The sequence below is a fragment of the Mytilus californianus genome, unplaced genomic scaffold (assembly GCF_021869535.1).
Source record: "Mytilus californianus isolate M0D057914Y unplaced genomic scaffold, xbMytCali1.0.p SCAF_2, whole genome shotgun sequence".
NCBI lineage: Eukaryota > Metazoa > Mollusca > Bivalvia > Mytilida > Mytilidae > Mytilus > Mytilus californianus.
In genome coordinates this window covers 106,879,384-106,895,251 of record NW_026262668.1, presented here as the reverse complement: position 1 = coordinate 106,895,251, position 15,868 = coordinate 106,879,384, and the positions used below count along the sequence as shown (strand labels likewise).

General features: G+C 34.3%; 1 protein-coding gene and 2 long non-coding RNA genes across 4 annotated transcripts in view; 1 reads left to right on the top strand and 2 right to left on the bottom strand.

The window, feature by feature from the left end:
- The window catches only part of LOC127728552 (uncharacterized), a 150,608-nt gene that overhangs the window by 49,446 nt on the left and 85,294 nt on the right, over nucleotides 1-15,868 (top strand). The gene's annotated exons all lie outside the window — the stretch shown is intronic.
- The window catches only part of LOC127728549 (uncharacterized), a 113,554-nt gene that overhangs the window by 58,710 nt on the left and 38,976 nt on the right, over nucleotides 1-15,868 (bottom strand). The gene's annotated exons all lie outside the window — the stretch shown is intronic.
- The window catches only part of LOC127728514 (sentrin-specific protease 1-like), a 45,893-nt gene that overhangs the window by 12,579 nt on the left and 17,446 nt on the right, over nucleotides 1-15,868 (bottom strand). For both annotated transcript variants that reach the window (XM_052235922.1, XM_052235923.1), the window contains exons 6-13: nucleotides 14,688-14,824; nucleotides 13,140-13,426; nucleotides 12,493-12,541; nucleotides 12,089-12,154; nucleotides 10,405-10,489; nucleotides 7,814-7,846; nucleotides 3,122-3,224; nucleotides 1,443-1,585 (exon numbers count right to left, since the gene is read on the bottom strand). In XM_052235922.1, the coding sequence (XP_052091882.1) occupies nucleotides 1,443-1,585; nucleotides 3,122-3,224; nucleotides 7,814-7,846; nucleotides 10,405-10,489; nucleotides 12,089-12,154; nucleotides 12,493-12,541; nucleotides 13,140-13,426; nucleotides 14,688-14,824 (903 nt within the window). The remainder of the gene's footprint in view (nucleotides 1-1,442; nucleotides 1,586-3,121; nucleotides 3,225-7,813; nucleotides 7,847-10,404; nucleotides 10,490-12,088; nucleotides 12,155-12,492; nucleotides 12,542-13,139; nucleotides 13,427-14,687; nucleotides 14,825-15,868) is intronic.

The following is a 15,868-nucleotide window of genomic DNA, read 5'->3' as shown; positions in this document are numbered from 1 at the left end:
CAATGGACAAGGATTGCTTGAGCGAACTTCCAGATACACTTGGAGATAAACGTGTGGAACAAACTATGTAAGCTTTATGTGTGTTGGTACTACTAAACATCAAACTTTGACTCTACATTTAATTAAATTATGCAAAAGCCATGTCACTAAACTTTCCAAAAGACATAACCATATCAAAATTTTTAAAAATAGCTGTCAAGGTACAGGGTTCTTAAATAGGATCTTTGAATAAAAGATGAAAACAGATGCTGTTGCTTTATCTTTTTATTCAAGAACATTTAACAAACATAGAGATGCATTTAAAATAAATGGAGAATGTGTTCATGGGACACAGATTATGCCCCACTTGCATATAACATTATAAAGGGACATAACTAGAAAACTGTAAAAGTGACGACACCCAAAATTGAACTTGATTTGTGTTTTGTGGTAATAAGCATTGTGTATAAGTTTCATAACAATTAGTTTAGGCAAACTTAAGTTAGAAAACAGAAACCAATTTCATGACGTACATACGTACGGACGGACAAGGGTAAACCTTAATGCCCCCTCCATGGCAGGGGCATAAAACGGACAATCCAATGAATAAATCATCCAGCAATTTTGTTTAAATGATAGACTAATTAAGACTATGTAATTGTGCCAAAGCTAAGGTTGCAATTCCCTCAGGCAATGTTGATTATAGACTTGGTTTTCTTTAGTTCCTAATGTATACCCAATGTTGCTATTCATACTTATTGACAGTTTTGGTTGTTCTGTTTAGGCAGTTTGGGGGTACCTAATGAAGGTTAAGATTTTATTAAGATGCTGCATTCAATTTCAACTTTAATTTTACTGGACACAATTTTTTTCTGACATTCAGCATAGCACTGTTGTGGTTTGATATGTTGATCAGTTTCATGTCACACCTCATTGGTGAAACACATCATTAATGAAATAAGAAAAAAACATATCAGAATCATGTCACACCTCATTGGTGAAACACCTCATTGGTGAAACACATCATTAATGAAATAAGAATAAAACATATCTATCAGATTGTTAGATGTTGTATATATAAAGAAAGTCTACACAAACATCCTCAGTTATTTAATTTGTGTTGCTCAGAATTGAGTTTTATATGAAATATTTTTTGACTAGTTATATGTCTTCTCCATGTTGTATTTACTTTGACTTAGTTATCTTTAATCACACCTTGGTATATTATTCTTTAACATGAATACATCCAGGGTTTAAAAATACTTGTCAATAGCAACAAAATAATAAATACAAAAATTAAATACCCTCCCTCCCTCATGAATTTTTTACTAGTAAGAGTCTGAGAATCACAAAATGTATTAAACATGGATTAATATATGAAGCTTTTATCATATCAACGAAAGGTAATGTGACTCTTATCCCATCTGCTTACCTCACTGTTTGAACCTAAACCTCTGACCTACCTCATCATTTAACCAATTCAGGCCAGCTAATGTTGCTATATCACCTCGTGTTATTTGTATTCTGTACCCCTCTACTAGTACTTCATGTGCAGGTTGACCTCGTAAAGCTTTGTTTATAACATCATCCATTTCAGGAGTTATTTCTGTATGATAAAAGAGTGGGTTTTTTACTTTAAAGGTATTGTTATAAATATGTCTACATACTTCATGCATTTATACTCTTAACATTATGTCTTGTTAATAACCATGCTATAGCCTAAAACACCTGCTCTTTTACATTTGACTAAATAGAGCTTATATTAAATCATAGGTTTCCTATTTTCACCCGAGTTTGACTTTTTCTTATCTTCTCTTCAAATCTTATTTAGATGCTGACTCTTTAAGCAATTCAGGTGTAGAGTGCCTTAACTATGAACTGGATTTAATAATGATATATTAACCTCTTTAATAAGGTAACACTTATTTACAATAGGGAGACTTATGTGTCTATTAAAATAATGTTATTATCCTTTTATACTGTTTATGACTAAATAGAACTAATTTAAACAAGACTATCTTTGTTGATTAGACATGGTACCTCCCTACTAGTATTTAAAAGGAATGATTGTACCAATCACTGTGGTCTTGGTTATAATATAAATATAAACAAAGACAACTTTACAATAAAATAAAAAGCAAACCATCCTTTTGGCATATGTTTTAATTATTGAGATTATATTTACTAAATATTTTTTAACCTACAAAATAACTTTAAATGCAAATTTACATGCTGATATATTCACTTATTATCGCTGTTTTCTTAAATTTTGCTTAGATCTTTTTTGTGATAATTTTTTATGTCATACTACTGGAATGATGCAGGTTTTTCTAGGTCAAGTAGAAAGAGAATGTATGATGAGCCTACCACATTGACATTGTCTAGGTAAACAGCAGTAAGCAGATTATTAATGGTCTGTCAAACTCAAGGATGTTTCTCAGATACAAGTCATCTCTGGGCTGTCACCCTTCAAAGAGATTATGCTGAGAAACACCTTCTTGTTTGATAAGCTATAAATATCAAATTACATTTACCTTAACCTATAAAAATACTAAACTACAACTAATCAACCATGAAACTGATGTATCATGATTTTCACATATTTGTTTAAATAGTTCTTGATTCTTTCGTTAATAAAGTCCCATCTTCATACCCTATCATGTTCACATCATTCCATTTAAAACCTCATCAAATCTTGAACTGTGATCATTTAACAATATTTTTGATATAAACTTTTAATAATCTAATTTGAAAACATGAAATTAAGGCTACATCTTTGATTTTAAATAGATTCAGTTACACCTCAGTGTCCCCCTCCCCCTGGAGAATTTTGATGGCAAAACATTGATATTTGTATTTCATTTTTCCCCAGCTTGTTTAGACTCACATCGATTTAGAGCTTGGTGGAAGGATTGTTGTTAAATGTCAAGTGACAAATATTACAAACATAAGCAGGATGATGGCATGTTGATGTGATTTTAAAATGAACCCTGCTTTATACTAGACCTACACACTAAAGAAAAAATACAATGCCTAGAATGATGTCTAATATCCTATTTTAACTCAGATATTATGCAAACCAACTATCAGAGATGACTTTTTACATTTGTTTAAATAACAATATATTGATTGTGATGGTTACCAGGTAGCACTTCTTCTTTTTCTTCCTCCTCTTCAGATAACTCTACAGGTAAATCTTCTGTCACTGCTGGCTCTTTCTCGTACAATCTCATTTGTATTCGTAACTAAAAAAAATCAAACAATCAAATTTCTTTTGCTAAATGGAAAATCAAGTAAAATATCTATCATTGAGACAGCAATCGAACATCACAGGACAATCAAAAATTATTATCTGGAGGTCACTATTTGGGTCCTTAACCAAAAAATTTAAATTCTAAAGTTATTATTATTAATATTATGCAGTAAATATATTACTGTAACAATACATTTCAAATTTTAGTTAATAATTTTTAATGTTTTATTAATAAAAATCATATTTTATGTAGATTATGATCAAAATCAATCTATGACAAGAAATGATTGTAACAGGATGCTGTTACGAAGTCTCCCAAACGAAGCTCCCATAATTCGTAATTCCCAGGGTCACCTGACATTGGGCAAAGTCCAGTGAAAATTGGTTTGGTCCAGTAAATGCATTAGTGATGCCAGGGGACTAACCCTGTATATCATTCAAATCATCTTGGCATGACAAACCAGAATATATATGGTTTAGGGGTGGGGATCTCGACCATTTACAAGATACTAGAACATTGGGGGTGGGGGGAACCCCTGGGGACTGACCCTATACGTCATTCAAATGTTCGAGACATGACGAACAGGAATATATATGGTTTAGGGGTGGGGATCTCGACCATTTACAAGATATTAGAACTTTCTCAAATGGCAGGGGGTCGGGATGACCCCTGGGTACTAACCCTGTATATCATTCAAACCATCTTAGCATGACAAACCAGAATATATATGGTTTAGGGGTGGGGATCTTGACCACTTACAAGATATAAGAACTTTCTTAAATGGCAGGGGGTGGGGGTGACCCCTGGGTACTAACCCTGTATTTCATTTGATGTGCTTTATCATGACAAACCAGATTATATATGGTTTAGGGGTGGGGATCTCGACCATTTACAAGATATTAGAACTTTCTCAAATGGCAGGGGGTCGGGATGACCCCTGGGTACTAACCCTGTATATCATTCAAACCATCTTAGCATGACAAACCAGAATATATATGGTTTAGGGGTGGGGATCTTGACCACTTAGAAGATATTAGAACTTTTTTAAATGGCAGGGGGTGGGGGTAACCCCTGGGGACTTACCCTGTATTTCATTTGATGTGCTTTATCATGACAAACCAGAATATATATGGTTTAGGGGTGGGGATCTTGACCACTTACAAGATATTAGAACTTTCTCAAATGGCAGGGGGTCGGGATGACCCCTGGGTTCTAACCCTGTATATCATTCAAACTATCTTCGCATGACAAACGAGAATATATATGGTTTAGGGGTGGGGATCTTGACCACTTACAAGATATTAGAACTTTCTTAAATGGCAGGGGGTGGGGGTGACCCCTGGGTACTAACCCTGTATTTCATTTGATGTGCTTTATCATGACAAACCAGAATATATATGGTTTAGGGGTGGGGATCTTGACCACTTACAAGATATTAGAACTTTCTTAAATGGCAGGGGATGGGGGTGACCCCTGGGTACTAACCCTGTATTTCATTTGATGTGCTTTATCATGACAAACCAGAATATATATGGTTTAGGGATGGGGATCCAAGATATTAGAACTTTCTCAAATGGCAGGGGGTCGGGATGACCCCTGGGGACTAACCCTGTATATCATTCAAACCATCTTAGCATGACAAACCAGAATATATATGGTTTAGGGGTGGGGATCTTGACCACTTACAAGATATTAGAACTTTTTTAAATGGCAGGGGGTGGGGGTGACCCCTTGGGACTAAGCCTGTATTTCATTTGATGTGCTTTATCATGACAAACCAGAATATATATGGGTTAGGGGTGGGGATCTCAACCATTTACAAGATATTAGAACTTTCACAAATGGCAGGGGGTTGGGATGACCCCTGGGGACTAACTCTGTATATCATTCAAACCATCTAAGCATGACAAACCAAAATATATATGGTTTAGGGGTGGGGATCTTGACCTCTTACAAGGTATTAGAACTTTCTTAAATGGCAGGGGGTGGGGATGACCCCTGGGGACTAACCCTGTATTTCATTTAATGGGTTTTATCATTTAGAACATTTCCAATTAAAAAGATTGTGTCTGTCACAAACGGTTTTCAATTTATAATCATTAGAAAATTAAAAAAAATAAAATCCCATAGGGTTCTATAGTAATACCCTCTTTTCTTTTTGCCCCTCAAAGTACCCCTTTATAAACCCCATTGCACAAACAAAACCTTGATTGCACCACTAGACATGTTAGTCTTACATATTGTGAAACCCTAAGTTAATCTGACAAGCGGTTTTGGAGAACGGGTGCGGACAAGTTCAAATTTAAAAGCGGCGGAAGAGGAAGAAGAAGAAGAAGAAGAATAATAATAATAACAAGAAATGATTGTAACAGGATGCTGTTACGAAGTCTCCCAACGAAGCTCCCATAATTCGTAATTCCCAGGGTCGCCTGACATTGGGCAAAGTCCAGTGAAAATTGGTTTGGTCCAGTAAAGTTATATGCATTAGTGATGCCTGGGGACTAACCCTGTATATCATTCAAATCATCTTGGCATGACAAACCAGAATATATATGGTTTAGGGGTGGGGATCTCGACCATTTACAAGATATTAGAACTTTCTCAAATGGCAGGGGGTCGGGATGACCCCTGGGGACTAACCCTGTATATCATTCAAACCATCTAAGCATGACAAACCAGAATATATATATTGTTTAGGGGTGGTGATCTTGACCACTTCCAAGATATTAGAACTTTCTCAAATGGCAGGGGGTGGGGGTGACCCCTGGGTACTAACCCTGTATATCATTCAAACCATCTTAGCATGACAAACCAGAATATATATGGTTTAGGGGTGGGGATCTCGACCATTTACAAGATATAACTTTCTTAAATGGCATGGGGTGGGGGTGACCCCTGGGGACTAACCCTGTATTACATTTGATTTGCTTTATCATGACAAACCAGAATATATATGGTTTAGGGGTGGGGATCTCGACCATTCACAAGATATTAGAACTTTCTCAAATGGCAGGGGGTCAGGATGACCCCTTGGGACTAACCCTGTATATCATTCAAACCATCTTAGCATGACAAACCAGAATATATATGGTTTAGGGGTGGGGATCTTGACCACTTACAAGATATTAGAACTTTCTTAAATGGTATGGGGTGGGGTGACCCCTGGGGACTAACCCTGTATTACATTTGATGTGCTTTATCATGACAAACCAGAATATATATGGTTTAGGGGTGGGGATCTCGACCATTCACAAGTTATTAGAACTTTCTCAAATGGCAGGGGGTCGGGATGACCCCTGGGGACTAACCCTGTATATCATTTAAACCATCTTAGCATGACAAACCAGAATATATATGGTTTAGGGGTGGGGATCTTGACCTCTTACAAGGTATTAGAACTTTTTTAAATGGCAGGGGGTGGGGGTGACCCCTGGGGACTAACACTGTATTTCATTAAATGGGCTTTATCATTTAGAACATTTTCAATTAAAAAGATTGTGTCTATCACAAGCGGTTTTCAATTTATACTCATTTGAAAATTTTTAAAAATAAAATCCCATAGGGTTCTATAGTAAAACCCTCTTTTCTTTTTGCCCCTCAAAGTACCCCTTTATAAACCCCATTGCACAAACAAAACCCTGATTGCACCACTAGACATGTTAGTCTAACATATTGTGAAACCCTAAGTTAATCTGACAAGCGGTTTTGGAGAACGGGTGCGGACAAGTTCAAATTTAAAAGCAGCGGAAGAGGAAGAAGAAGAAGAAGAATAATAATAATAATAAGAACTGAGCAAAAACAATAAGTCTTCCCAAACTTCGTTTGGGAGACTTAATAAAGAGTTAACATGAATGTTCATCATTTTTGATTTTTTTTCATACAATTTGTACAATAGTGTATACATATTTGTTGACAGTATCTGTTTTAGAATATAAATTGCATTTGCAAGTTCATGTTACAGCTCTTTTCATAATGCTAGCAAGACAAAGGTTTGTTTGGCTTACTTGCTTTGTTTGTATCAATGTTTGCTCAAACATTGTTATTAAGATTGACATCTGAAAACAACATAAAAAGGCGGGTTTACACTTGTATACATTATATTTAAATTTGATTGGACATTATCAAATAATCAAATTTACCTATACACAGGTTTAACTCCGCCTACTTATATTGTTTGCAGATGTCAATCTTAATTACAATGCTTGAGCAAACATTTATACAAACAAAGCAAGCAAGTCAAACAAACCTTTGTCTTGCTAGCATTATGAAAAGAGCTGTAAGTAGTATCCATCTTCATTTTTCGATCTATTTAACTTCTAGTTCTAAACATATCACTAAATCTATTTATTTTGTGCCTGTCTGGTGTTTTCAATTACAGGTGATTCTATTGTCATCAAGACTAGCATGTTATAATATATTTACCTTTGTATGTAGTATTAAGCTATGCAGAGTAATGGCTTTGTTACTTTTTATTTGGTTTGAGTACTTTTTTTGGAAATTAAATAAAATGCTAATGTGACTATTTAGGTGAATTTTCATCAATCCAAAGAAGCCAATGGATATTGTGAATTCCTACTCACCCTTTTCTCAAGATCATCATCTTTACCTTTTCTCTGTAAAAAAATTAAATTCTAATATTAAACAATATGTTAACTTTCATTAAGACTGCATGTGACCTTATCCTCCCTCCCCATAAAATCCTGTTCCAATCTATACTACTAAAGGAAGAGACAGATTTCATTGAGCCGCAACTCCTCTGAAACCATACAAAGTCGGAAATATTTGTGATATGACGTATAAATGTAGTGTTTTGTACTTCCTAATTTTGTCACAATAATTGAAACAATCTTTTTTCCACAGAAAACACCAATTTTTGAGAAAATATCCAAATTCGGAGACTGTTATCGATCCGTGTTTTATACGCTTTTGCGCATGCTCAGTCGACGTACTGCCAGCGAAATCTATATTACCTTATCTGTACGCAGTATCTGTCAGGTGCACCACCAAACGGTGTACTTGGGATTTGCTTTATACGCGGGTCATTATACAGGGTTGACACTACTAAAGTCAATCATTGTCACATTGTTTCCTATTGTAGTATTTTATTCAGCATGACTTTATAAGATGACAATACGAATACTAAAAATCTAGACTTCAAATAAGGCGTAGGTACGGTTTCCAATTTGTTAGCCGGCATGACGTAAAAACGGTGAATCAAGGAATTCAACTTTATATATAATTAATATAGGACAATGGTTTTGATTGAAAATTACACAATTCCAGGTCAACGGGTTCAAGCCAGAAAGATTTTGAAAGCAGAGAAAACTGTGCATCTTAATTTTATAATCAGCATGACTTTATCAGATGACAATAGCAATACTAAAAGTCCAGGCTAAAAATAAGGGTTAAACCTGATTAAATACTTTAATTCAGTCACAAACCTGTGATGTCGCGGGTGTGTTCTAGTAGGTATAAAACTAAGCAACTATGGATAAAAAACGTTCAATTCAAAGGGAAAATATAACAATTGTAAATTATTCCTCAGTTCTAATGCTTTAACAGTTAACAAAACTGAAACCTATGCAGTTCCTCACAAGTGGTTGTCATTGCATGTTTACACTCTACCTATGCCTCACAATTGACAGAGGTTAATTACTATGTGTTAACACTCTACTCCTATCACCATTTGATAGAAGAGGTTGACTTTGTGTTAACACTCTACTTGTATCACCATTTGATAGAAATGGTTGACTTTGTGTTTACCCTCTCCCTATGCCTCATAATTTGACAGAGGTTAATTACTATGTGTTAACGCTCTACTTGTATCACCATTTGATAGAAGTGGTTGACTTTGTGTTTACCCTCTCCCTATGCCTCATAATTTGACAGAGGTTAATTACTATGTGTTAACACTCTACTCCTATTACCATTTGATAGAAGAGGTTGACTTTGTGTTTACCCTCTCCCTATGCCTCATGATTTGACAGAGGCTAATTACTATGTGTTAACACTCTACTCCTATTACCATTTGATAGAAGAGGTTGACTTTGTGTTTACCCTCTCCCTATGCCTCATAAGTTGACAGAGGTTAATTACTATGTGTTAATGCTCTACTTGTATCACAATTTGATAGAAGAGGTTGACTTTGTGCTTACCCTCTCCCTATGCCTCATAATTTGACAGAGGTTAATTACTATGTGTTAACACTCTACTTGTATCACCATTTGAAAGAAGAGGTTGACTTTGTGCTTACCCTCTCATTATGCCCCATAACTTGAAAGAGGTTAATTACTATGTGTTAACGCTCTACTTGTATCACCATTTGATAGAAGAGGTTGACTTTGTGCTTACCCTCTCCCTATGCCTCATAATTTGACAGAGGTTAATTACTATGTGTTAACACTCTACTTGTATCACCATTTGATAGAAGTGGTTGACTTTGTGAATACCCTCTCCCTATGCCTCATAATTTGACAGAGGTTAGTTACTATGTGTTAACACTCTACTTGTATCACCATTTGATAGAAGTGGTTGACTATGTTTAAGACTCTCCTTTTTTCCATTTATTAGACATAAATGCTAGCTGTATTCCTTAATTTCACCAATTGACAGAGGTGGTTGACTGTGTGTTAACACTCTTCCTTTTTACCTTCCTCAAGACATAAATGGTTGACTTTATGTGTTCAAAACCTCCCTTTCTATCTAACTGTTGTTATTGGTGTGATTATTTGTCTATGTTTTGTTAGTATATAAACAGTTTTAGATTAGAACATGGACATGTAGTGTTTATAGTTAATGGTTTAAGATTAGAACATGGACATGTAGTATTATAGTTAATGGTTTAAGATTAGAACATGGACATGTAGTGTTTATAGTTAATGTTTTACCAATTCCTTTCAATTTCTCGTGTCTTCCTCCAACTATAATATGAATTTTACCACTGCTTACCTTTAAAACTATATCATATTTTCACCTACTGACATAATGTTAATATGACTTTTACCACTGCTTACCTTTAAAACTATATCATATCATCACCTACTGACATAATGTTAATATGACTATTTATCCATTAATCTTTCTCACTACTTTCATTTGCCTATATTATCACAGTTAAACATAACTGATTACTTTGGAATCTTTCTTTCATCCTCTCTGTTTAAATGCTTACCCTTTCCTCATATAGTTTTGCTTTCAGCTCTGCTTCAGCAATTTTTCTAGTTCTATCTCTGGCTGATGATGAATATTTTGACATGCTAAAACAGACAATTAGAATTTCTGATGTCTTCATTCATCACTTACATTTTATAACAGTATTTTGTATTTTCATGAATGAACAATTACTGAACATTTGATTAACATTTATTGTAAATAAATTCATAAATAAGCAGCTGCACCAAGAGAGCATGATAAGCCCTTATTGTAAATTTTCAAATTGTTGCAAAAATAAAATGGGATATTAAGAAGGCATTCAATCAGAGGCAAATAAAATGGCTCTGTAGAAAAACATGCATGAGGATACCTTTAGGTGCATAAGTATTGTGTCAAATATGAATGTTAAAAGTCCAATTCTCTAGAATGAGAAACCACAAAATTTTCAAAATAAAGATAAGTCTTCATTCACCAATGCGAACAACAGTGTTAAGTTTGTTGTAATATGATTGTTCACCAATTCCAACAATTATGTAAACTTTTCAGCTAATCAATCCAAGCAAACTCAAGTCATGGTACAACATGTGAAAAATTTACTTAAATCTGACAATTAAAGTCCAGCAACTCTGAAACAACAAGATAGCGTCCTTTATCAATCCCAACAATAACCTAAAGTTTTGAAAAAATCAATCCAGGCATACTGGAGTTAGTATGTGATATGTGAAAAAATTCAAACTGTTCAAGTCACATAACTCTGGAACTCCAAAGCCAAAAATATTCAAAATCAGAAAGGGAACATTCTTCTGTCAATCCTATGTTGTTTAAAGTTACATGAAATTTTGTTAAAGCAAACTTGAGTTAAAGAACTAAGAGTTGATGGATGGACAGATGGATGGATAATACTGGATCTAAGGTAGGCGTAAAAAAGCTAGGCAACAAAAAAATAATCATGATTTAGGGGCCATAACTCTGATAAAGAGTCTATTAACAATTTCAATCTTTTATGACTGTGGAGCATTGCAAATGAGAAGATTTCAAAAATCAACAACAGGTTCCCATGCTTGATGAATGCCAAGTCATAGCAATAGCTCACATAGCCTAAAAGGAGTTAGTTAGCTAATAAAAAGGCAATCTGTTTCTAAAATTGACTAATTTTCCTATATTTCTTTTCCAAAGCTTGCTTATTCAAATATCTTCTTGGTGAATTCTCACAACTTTTGTTGTTATTTTTATAGCTCATAGTTCTGGAATATTTTCTGGCGTTGACATGTGAATGAATGTTCACAACTTATTCAATATAAAAATAAGGAGATGTGGTATGATTGCCAATGAGACAACTGTCCAACAAGTTCCAAATGAAGTGGATGTAAGCAATTATAGGCAACCATACGGGCTTCAACAATGAGAAAAGCCCTTACTTAAAAATTCAAACAAGAAAAATAACGGCCTAATTAATAACAAAACAGTTTACGAGAAACAAATATGGCAGACATAATCCAATGACAACCACTGAACTACAGGATCCCGACTTGGGACAGGCACATAAAGAGTTCCTATTCAGACCTTTTCTTACATGCAAAACATTAGACACTGGTGACAAAAATTGAATTCAGATTGTTAAGTATAAGGATGAATGCAAATTTGAGAATAATAGACACACAATTAATGTATTGTAGTTTACTTCAACATGATTTTGGACTCACATTTCTGAGACCCAACTGTCCGATAAATACTGAGAACTTCTGTAATCTTTGTTGGCTGTTGAAATTCTGTAAAATAAATAATCTAGTTATACTGAAATCCATCTTAAACTTCAACTTATCTAACTTGATTTCTTTGGGCTACAAAATTTTACTTAACTAAAAGGTAAAAAACTCCTTATCCTAAATTTGAAAATACTTCAGAAATTCCAATTATTGAACAACTATTCTATTGATAAAAATCTTTCATGCATTACAATACATACATTTACATCTCTAATACAGTGAATTCCTCTTGTACGAGGATAAAGGTTAAATTTTGAGGTTTCTACCTGAAAAATAAATGTGTATGCAGATTAATTAATACTTGGGTATGTACATCATAATGTTTGGTTAAAGACAAATACCTTTTACTTCTTTCTATCATTGATTCTCTTTCAGGTGAAGTTTTTCTGCCTGAAAAATGAAATTTGCATGTAAGTTCTGAAGTGTTTCAATGGTAAGGTACCATCAACTTAACTAAGAAAGAAGACACAATTATGTTCCAGATTTTCGGAAATACATGTTTGATTTTGCTCAAATCAGTCCCTGGTGAAGACATACAAACAACCATTTTGCCTGTTTCACCTGTGTTCTATTTTACACTTGATACCAAAGGCTATGTTGGTTGATTATTGGAAACTCCAAGAAATCATTTTATTTTATAGTTCATAGACAGATGACAGACATAAGACCCAAATAATATCCTAAGGGTCAGGTAATGCTTAACAATTGTAGAGAAATGTAGGAATGAGAGTACTAACAAGACAATTTTCAACAATGCCATGAAATTGTGAAAATTTAAAAGATAATAAGAGTAATTTTGAAAACATCAAATGACCATATAATTTAAAGTGACTCATGAGCCATGTAAACAAATGGAACTTCTCTTTCAATTTAACATTCATTAAAATAAATCCAACCTCAGAAATAGAGATGTCAATAATTTCAGGGACTTTGGAATTTCACACAAATATCTTGTAAAATTGCATGGTCTAAATAAAAGAATTCTTACCTGTTTGAGATTGTTCATTTGTAAATAGTTCTGACATGGATGTTTCTGGTAGTCTTGTTGATTCTAAGAGTGGTCTCTGTGGTAATGAGGTAGGAGTTTGAACAGTGCTACTACTTAGAGAGGTCTTTCTTATCATTTCTATCGGGGAGACGTGTCTCTCTAACATAGATGATCCGGGAGGATGTTGGATGTATTTTGGTGTCATTTTATGACGAGGAATATCTTTTGAAATGTCTATTTTTGTTACATAATGATTTGTTCTGTTTCCCAGCAAACTTTCTTCTGATCTGAAGTGATAGAATAAAGCCAAAATATTTCAAAATGTATAAAATGTTCAATGGCTGTAATTTTCAAAACTGTTTACATCCATATTTCCCACTAAAATTGCTTGTTTTCATCTGTCCAACTGGCTAGCAAACTTTCTTGTGACATAAGAGGTGTTTTAATCTCAGGGTCATTGTTTATTTTTCTAATAGAACATAGAACTAGAGGCTCTGTCAGAAAAGCTATAAAAAATACCCAATAGCCCACACATTAAGTTCTGATTAGGATTTAGAAGCAGAAGCAGACACAAATGTGTACTGAAGTGTGTGGGTATGACAAAGTCCATGTCACGCCAAAGTAAATCCCAAAAAATCATCCAAAATCTTTTGGATGCAAATATGTAACAGGTACAAATTATCTTCATGTCAGAAACATTTTTTTAAGTATCAAAATTTTGTCCAGCTTTCCAGGAGTAGTAGCAGATACAAAAATTTGACCTAAATATGAACAGACACTCAATCACTATACCCTACATCAGCAAATTTTCCAGTGTGTTACATTTTCTCATTAGAGATTGTACAGCAAAATTAACACTGCAAACATTCTACTTTCATCATTATGCATTGTAAAAGGCTATTTAATATTCACAGAGAAAATTTATCTGTCCCATCTGAGGCCCTGACTGCAAACAAAACCTGACATGAAAATAACCCTATATACGTTATACAGTTTCAATATACTGTTGACACAGAGATATGTCTTGCCTTTATTGTAATTTCAATAATTTAATGCAAATGTTGAATCTAAAATTGGCAATATTTTAACATGTAAACTATGCAAAACATTAAAAGTCAATAAACCAAGACTAAAGGTGTAGGTTCAAATAACCTTTATGGAAATTAGAAATGCCAATACTTATAAAACTGTATATCAAATACCAGTGATAACATTAGTGGTTCTACTTAAACGACCTAATCACAAACTAATAAATGTCAACTAAGCAACAGTAGACCCTGACTGAGGGGGTGGGTCCAAATAATCCAAATAGATGTGCCAATGCTAATACAACTGCATACCAAATATCATTGACCTACCACTAGTGGATCCCCATAAACTGACCTAATGCCAAACTTATTAATTGTTGATGCGGTCGCTGCCAGAAACTGCACATCTAAGAAGGGCTTGTTCTACTTCCTCTGGGTGAGACAAAAAGCTAATGAACAATTAAAGAGGACATGTTTCTTTTAGTATTCTAGTGCTACAAAAATTTTTAATAAGTCTCACCTGTGTGATTTTGATTTATTTACTGATGGCCAATAATCTTGGTTTACATCATTATCTGTTTGTGAGGATTTAAGTGGAACACTGGTATACTGTTGAAGCAACATCTTGTATCTTTCTTTTTCATCTAGTCGTACAGTCTGTAACATAAAAATCCATTTAAAGTAATATCACTTCCTAAGTATTCTGTACTGTGCATCTTTTTGATACAACCTAGATGCATGAGAAAAGTTATAGTTTTACTGAAAATTGTAATGGTGGTAAATGACTACAAACATTGATTAAAAACACCTCTAAGCCATGGCTTCCAAAACGGTTGTATTTTCCAGACATGTCCTGTAAATTCAGCCAGGGTATGGCTTGTGCTCTGCCTAAACTGACAACCAATATAGGTTTGCCATTATACCATAATTCAGAGAAGAAAACAAGAGTGCACATGCTGAAATGTCTCGCCTGCTTTACTGGTCATTGATTTTATGTTGATAGTCCTAAATATAAAGCTTTACTACAAGTATCACATAACTTAACATGATCCAAGAAAATGAGGCCAAGATCAGATAAACCAAACCAGAAATACATGTACACCTTACAATCATTCCATACACAAAATATAGTTGACCTGTTGCTTATAGTTTCTAGGAAACAAACTTAACCAGGAAAATGTAACATTGACCAATGAACCATGAAAATGAGGTCAAGGTCAGATGAACCATGCAAGACAGACATGTACACCTTACAATCAATCTATGCATTAAATATAGTTGACCTATTGCTTATATAGTATATAAGAAACACACTTTATGTGCCTGTTATTCAGTGGTTGTCGTTTGTTGCTGTGTAACACATTTGTTTTTCGTTCATTATTTTGTATATAAATTATCCGTTAGTTTTCTCATTTGTCATTTCGGGTCTTTTATAGCTGACTATGCGGTATGGGCTTTGCTCATTGTTGAAGATCCATACGATGACCTATAGTTGTTAATTTCTGTGTCATTTTGTCTCTCGTGGAGAGTTGTCTCATTGGCAGTCATACCACATCTTCTTTTTATATTAACCATGAAAATTTGACAATAACCAAATTGCAATGAACCATGAAAATGAGGTCAAGCTCAGATGATACCTGCCAGACAGACATATACACCTTTCAATCATTCCATACACCAAATATAGTTGACCTATTACTT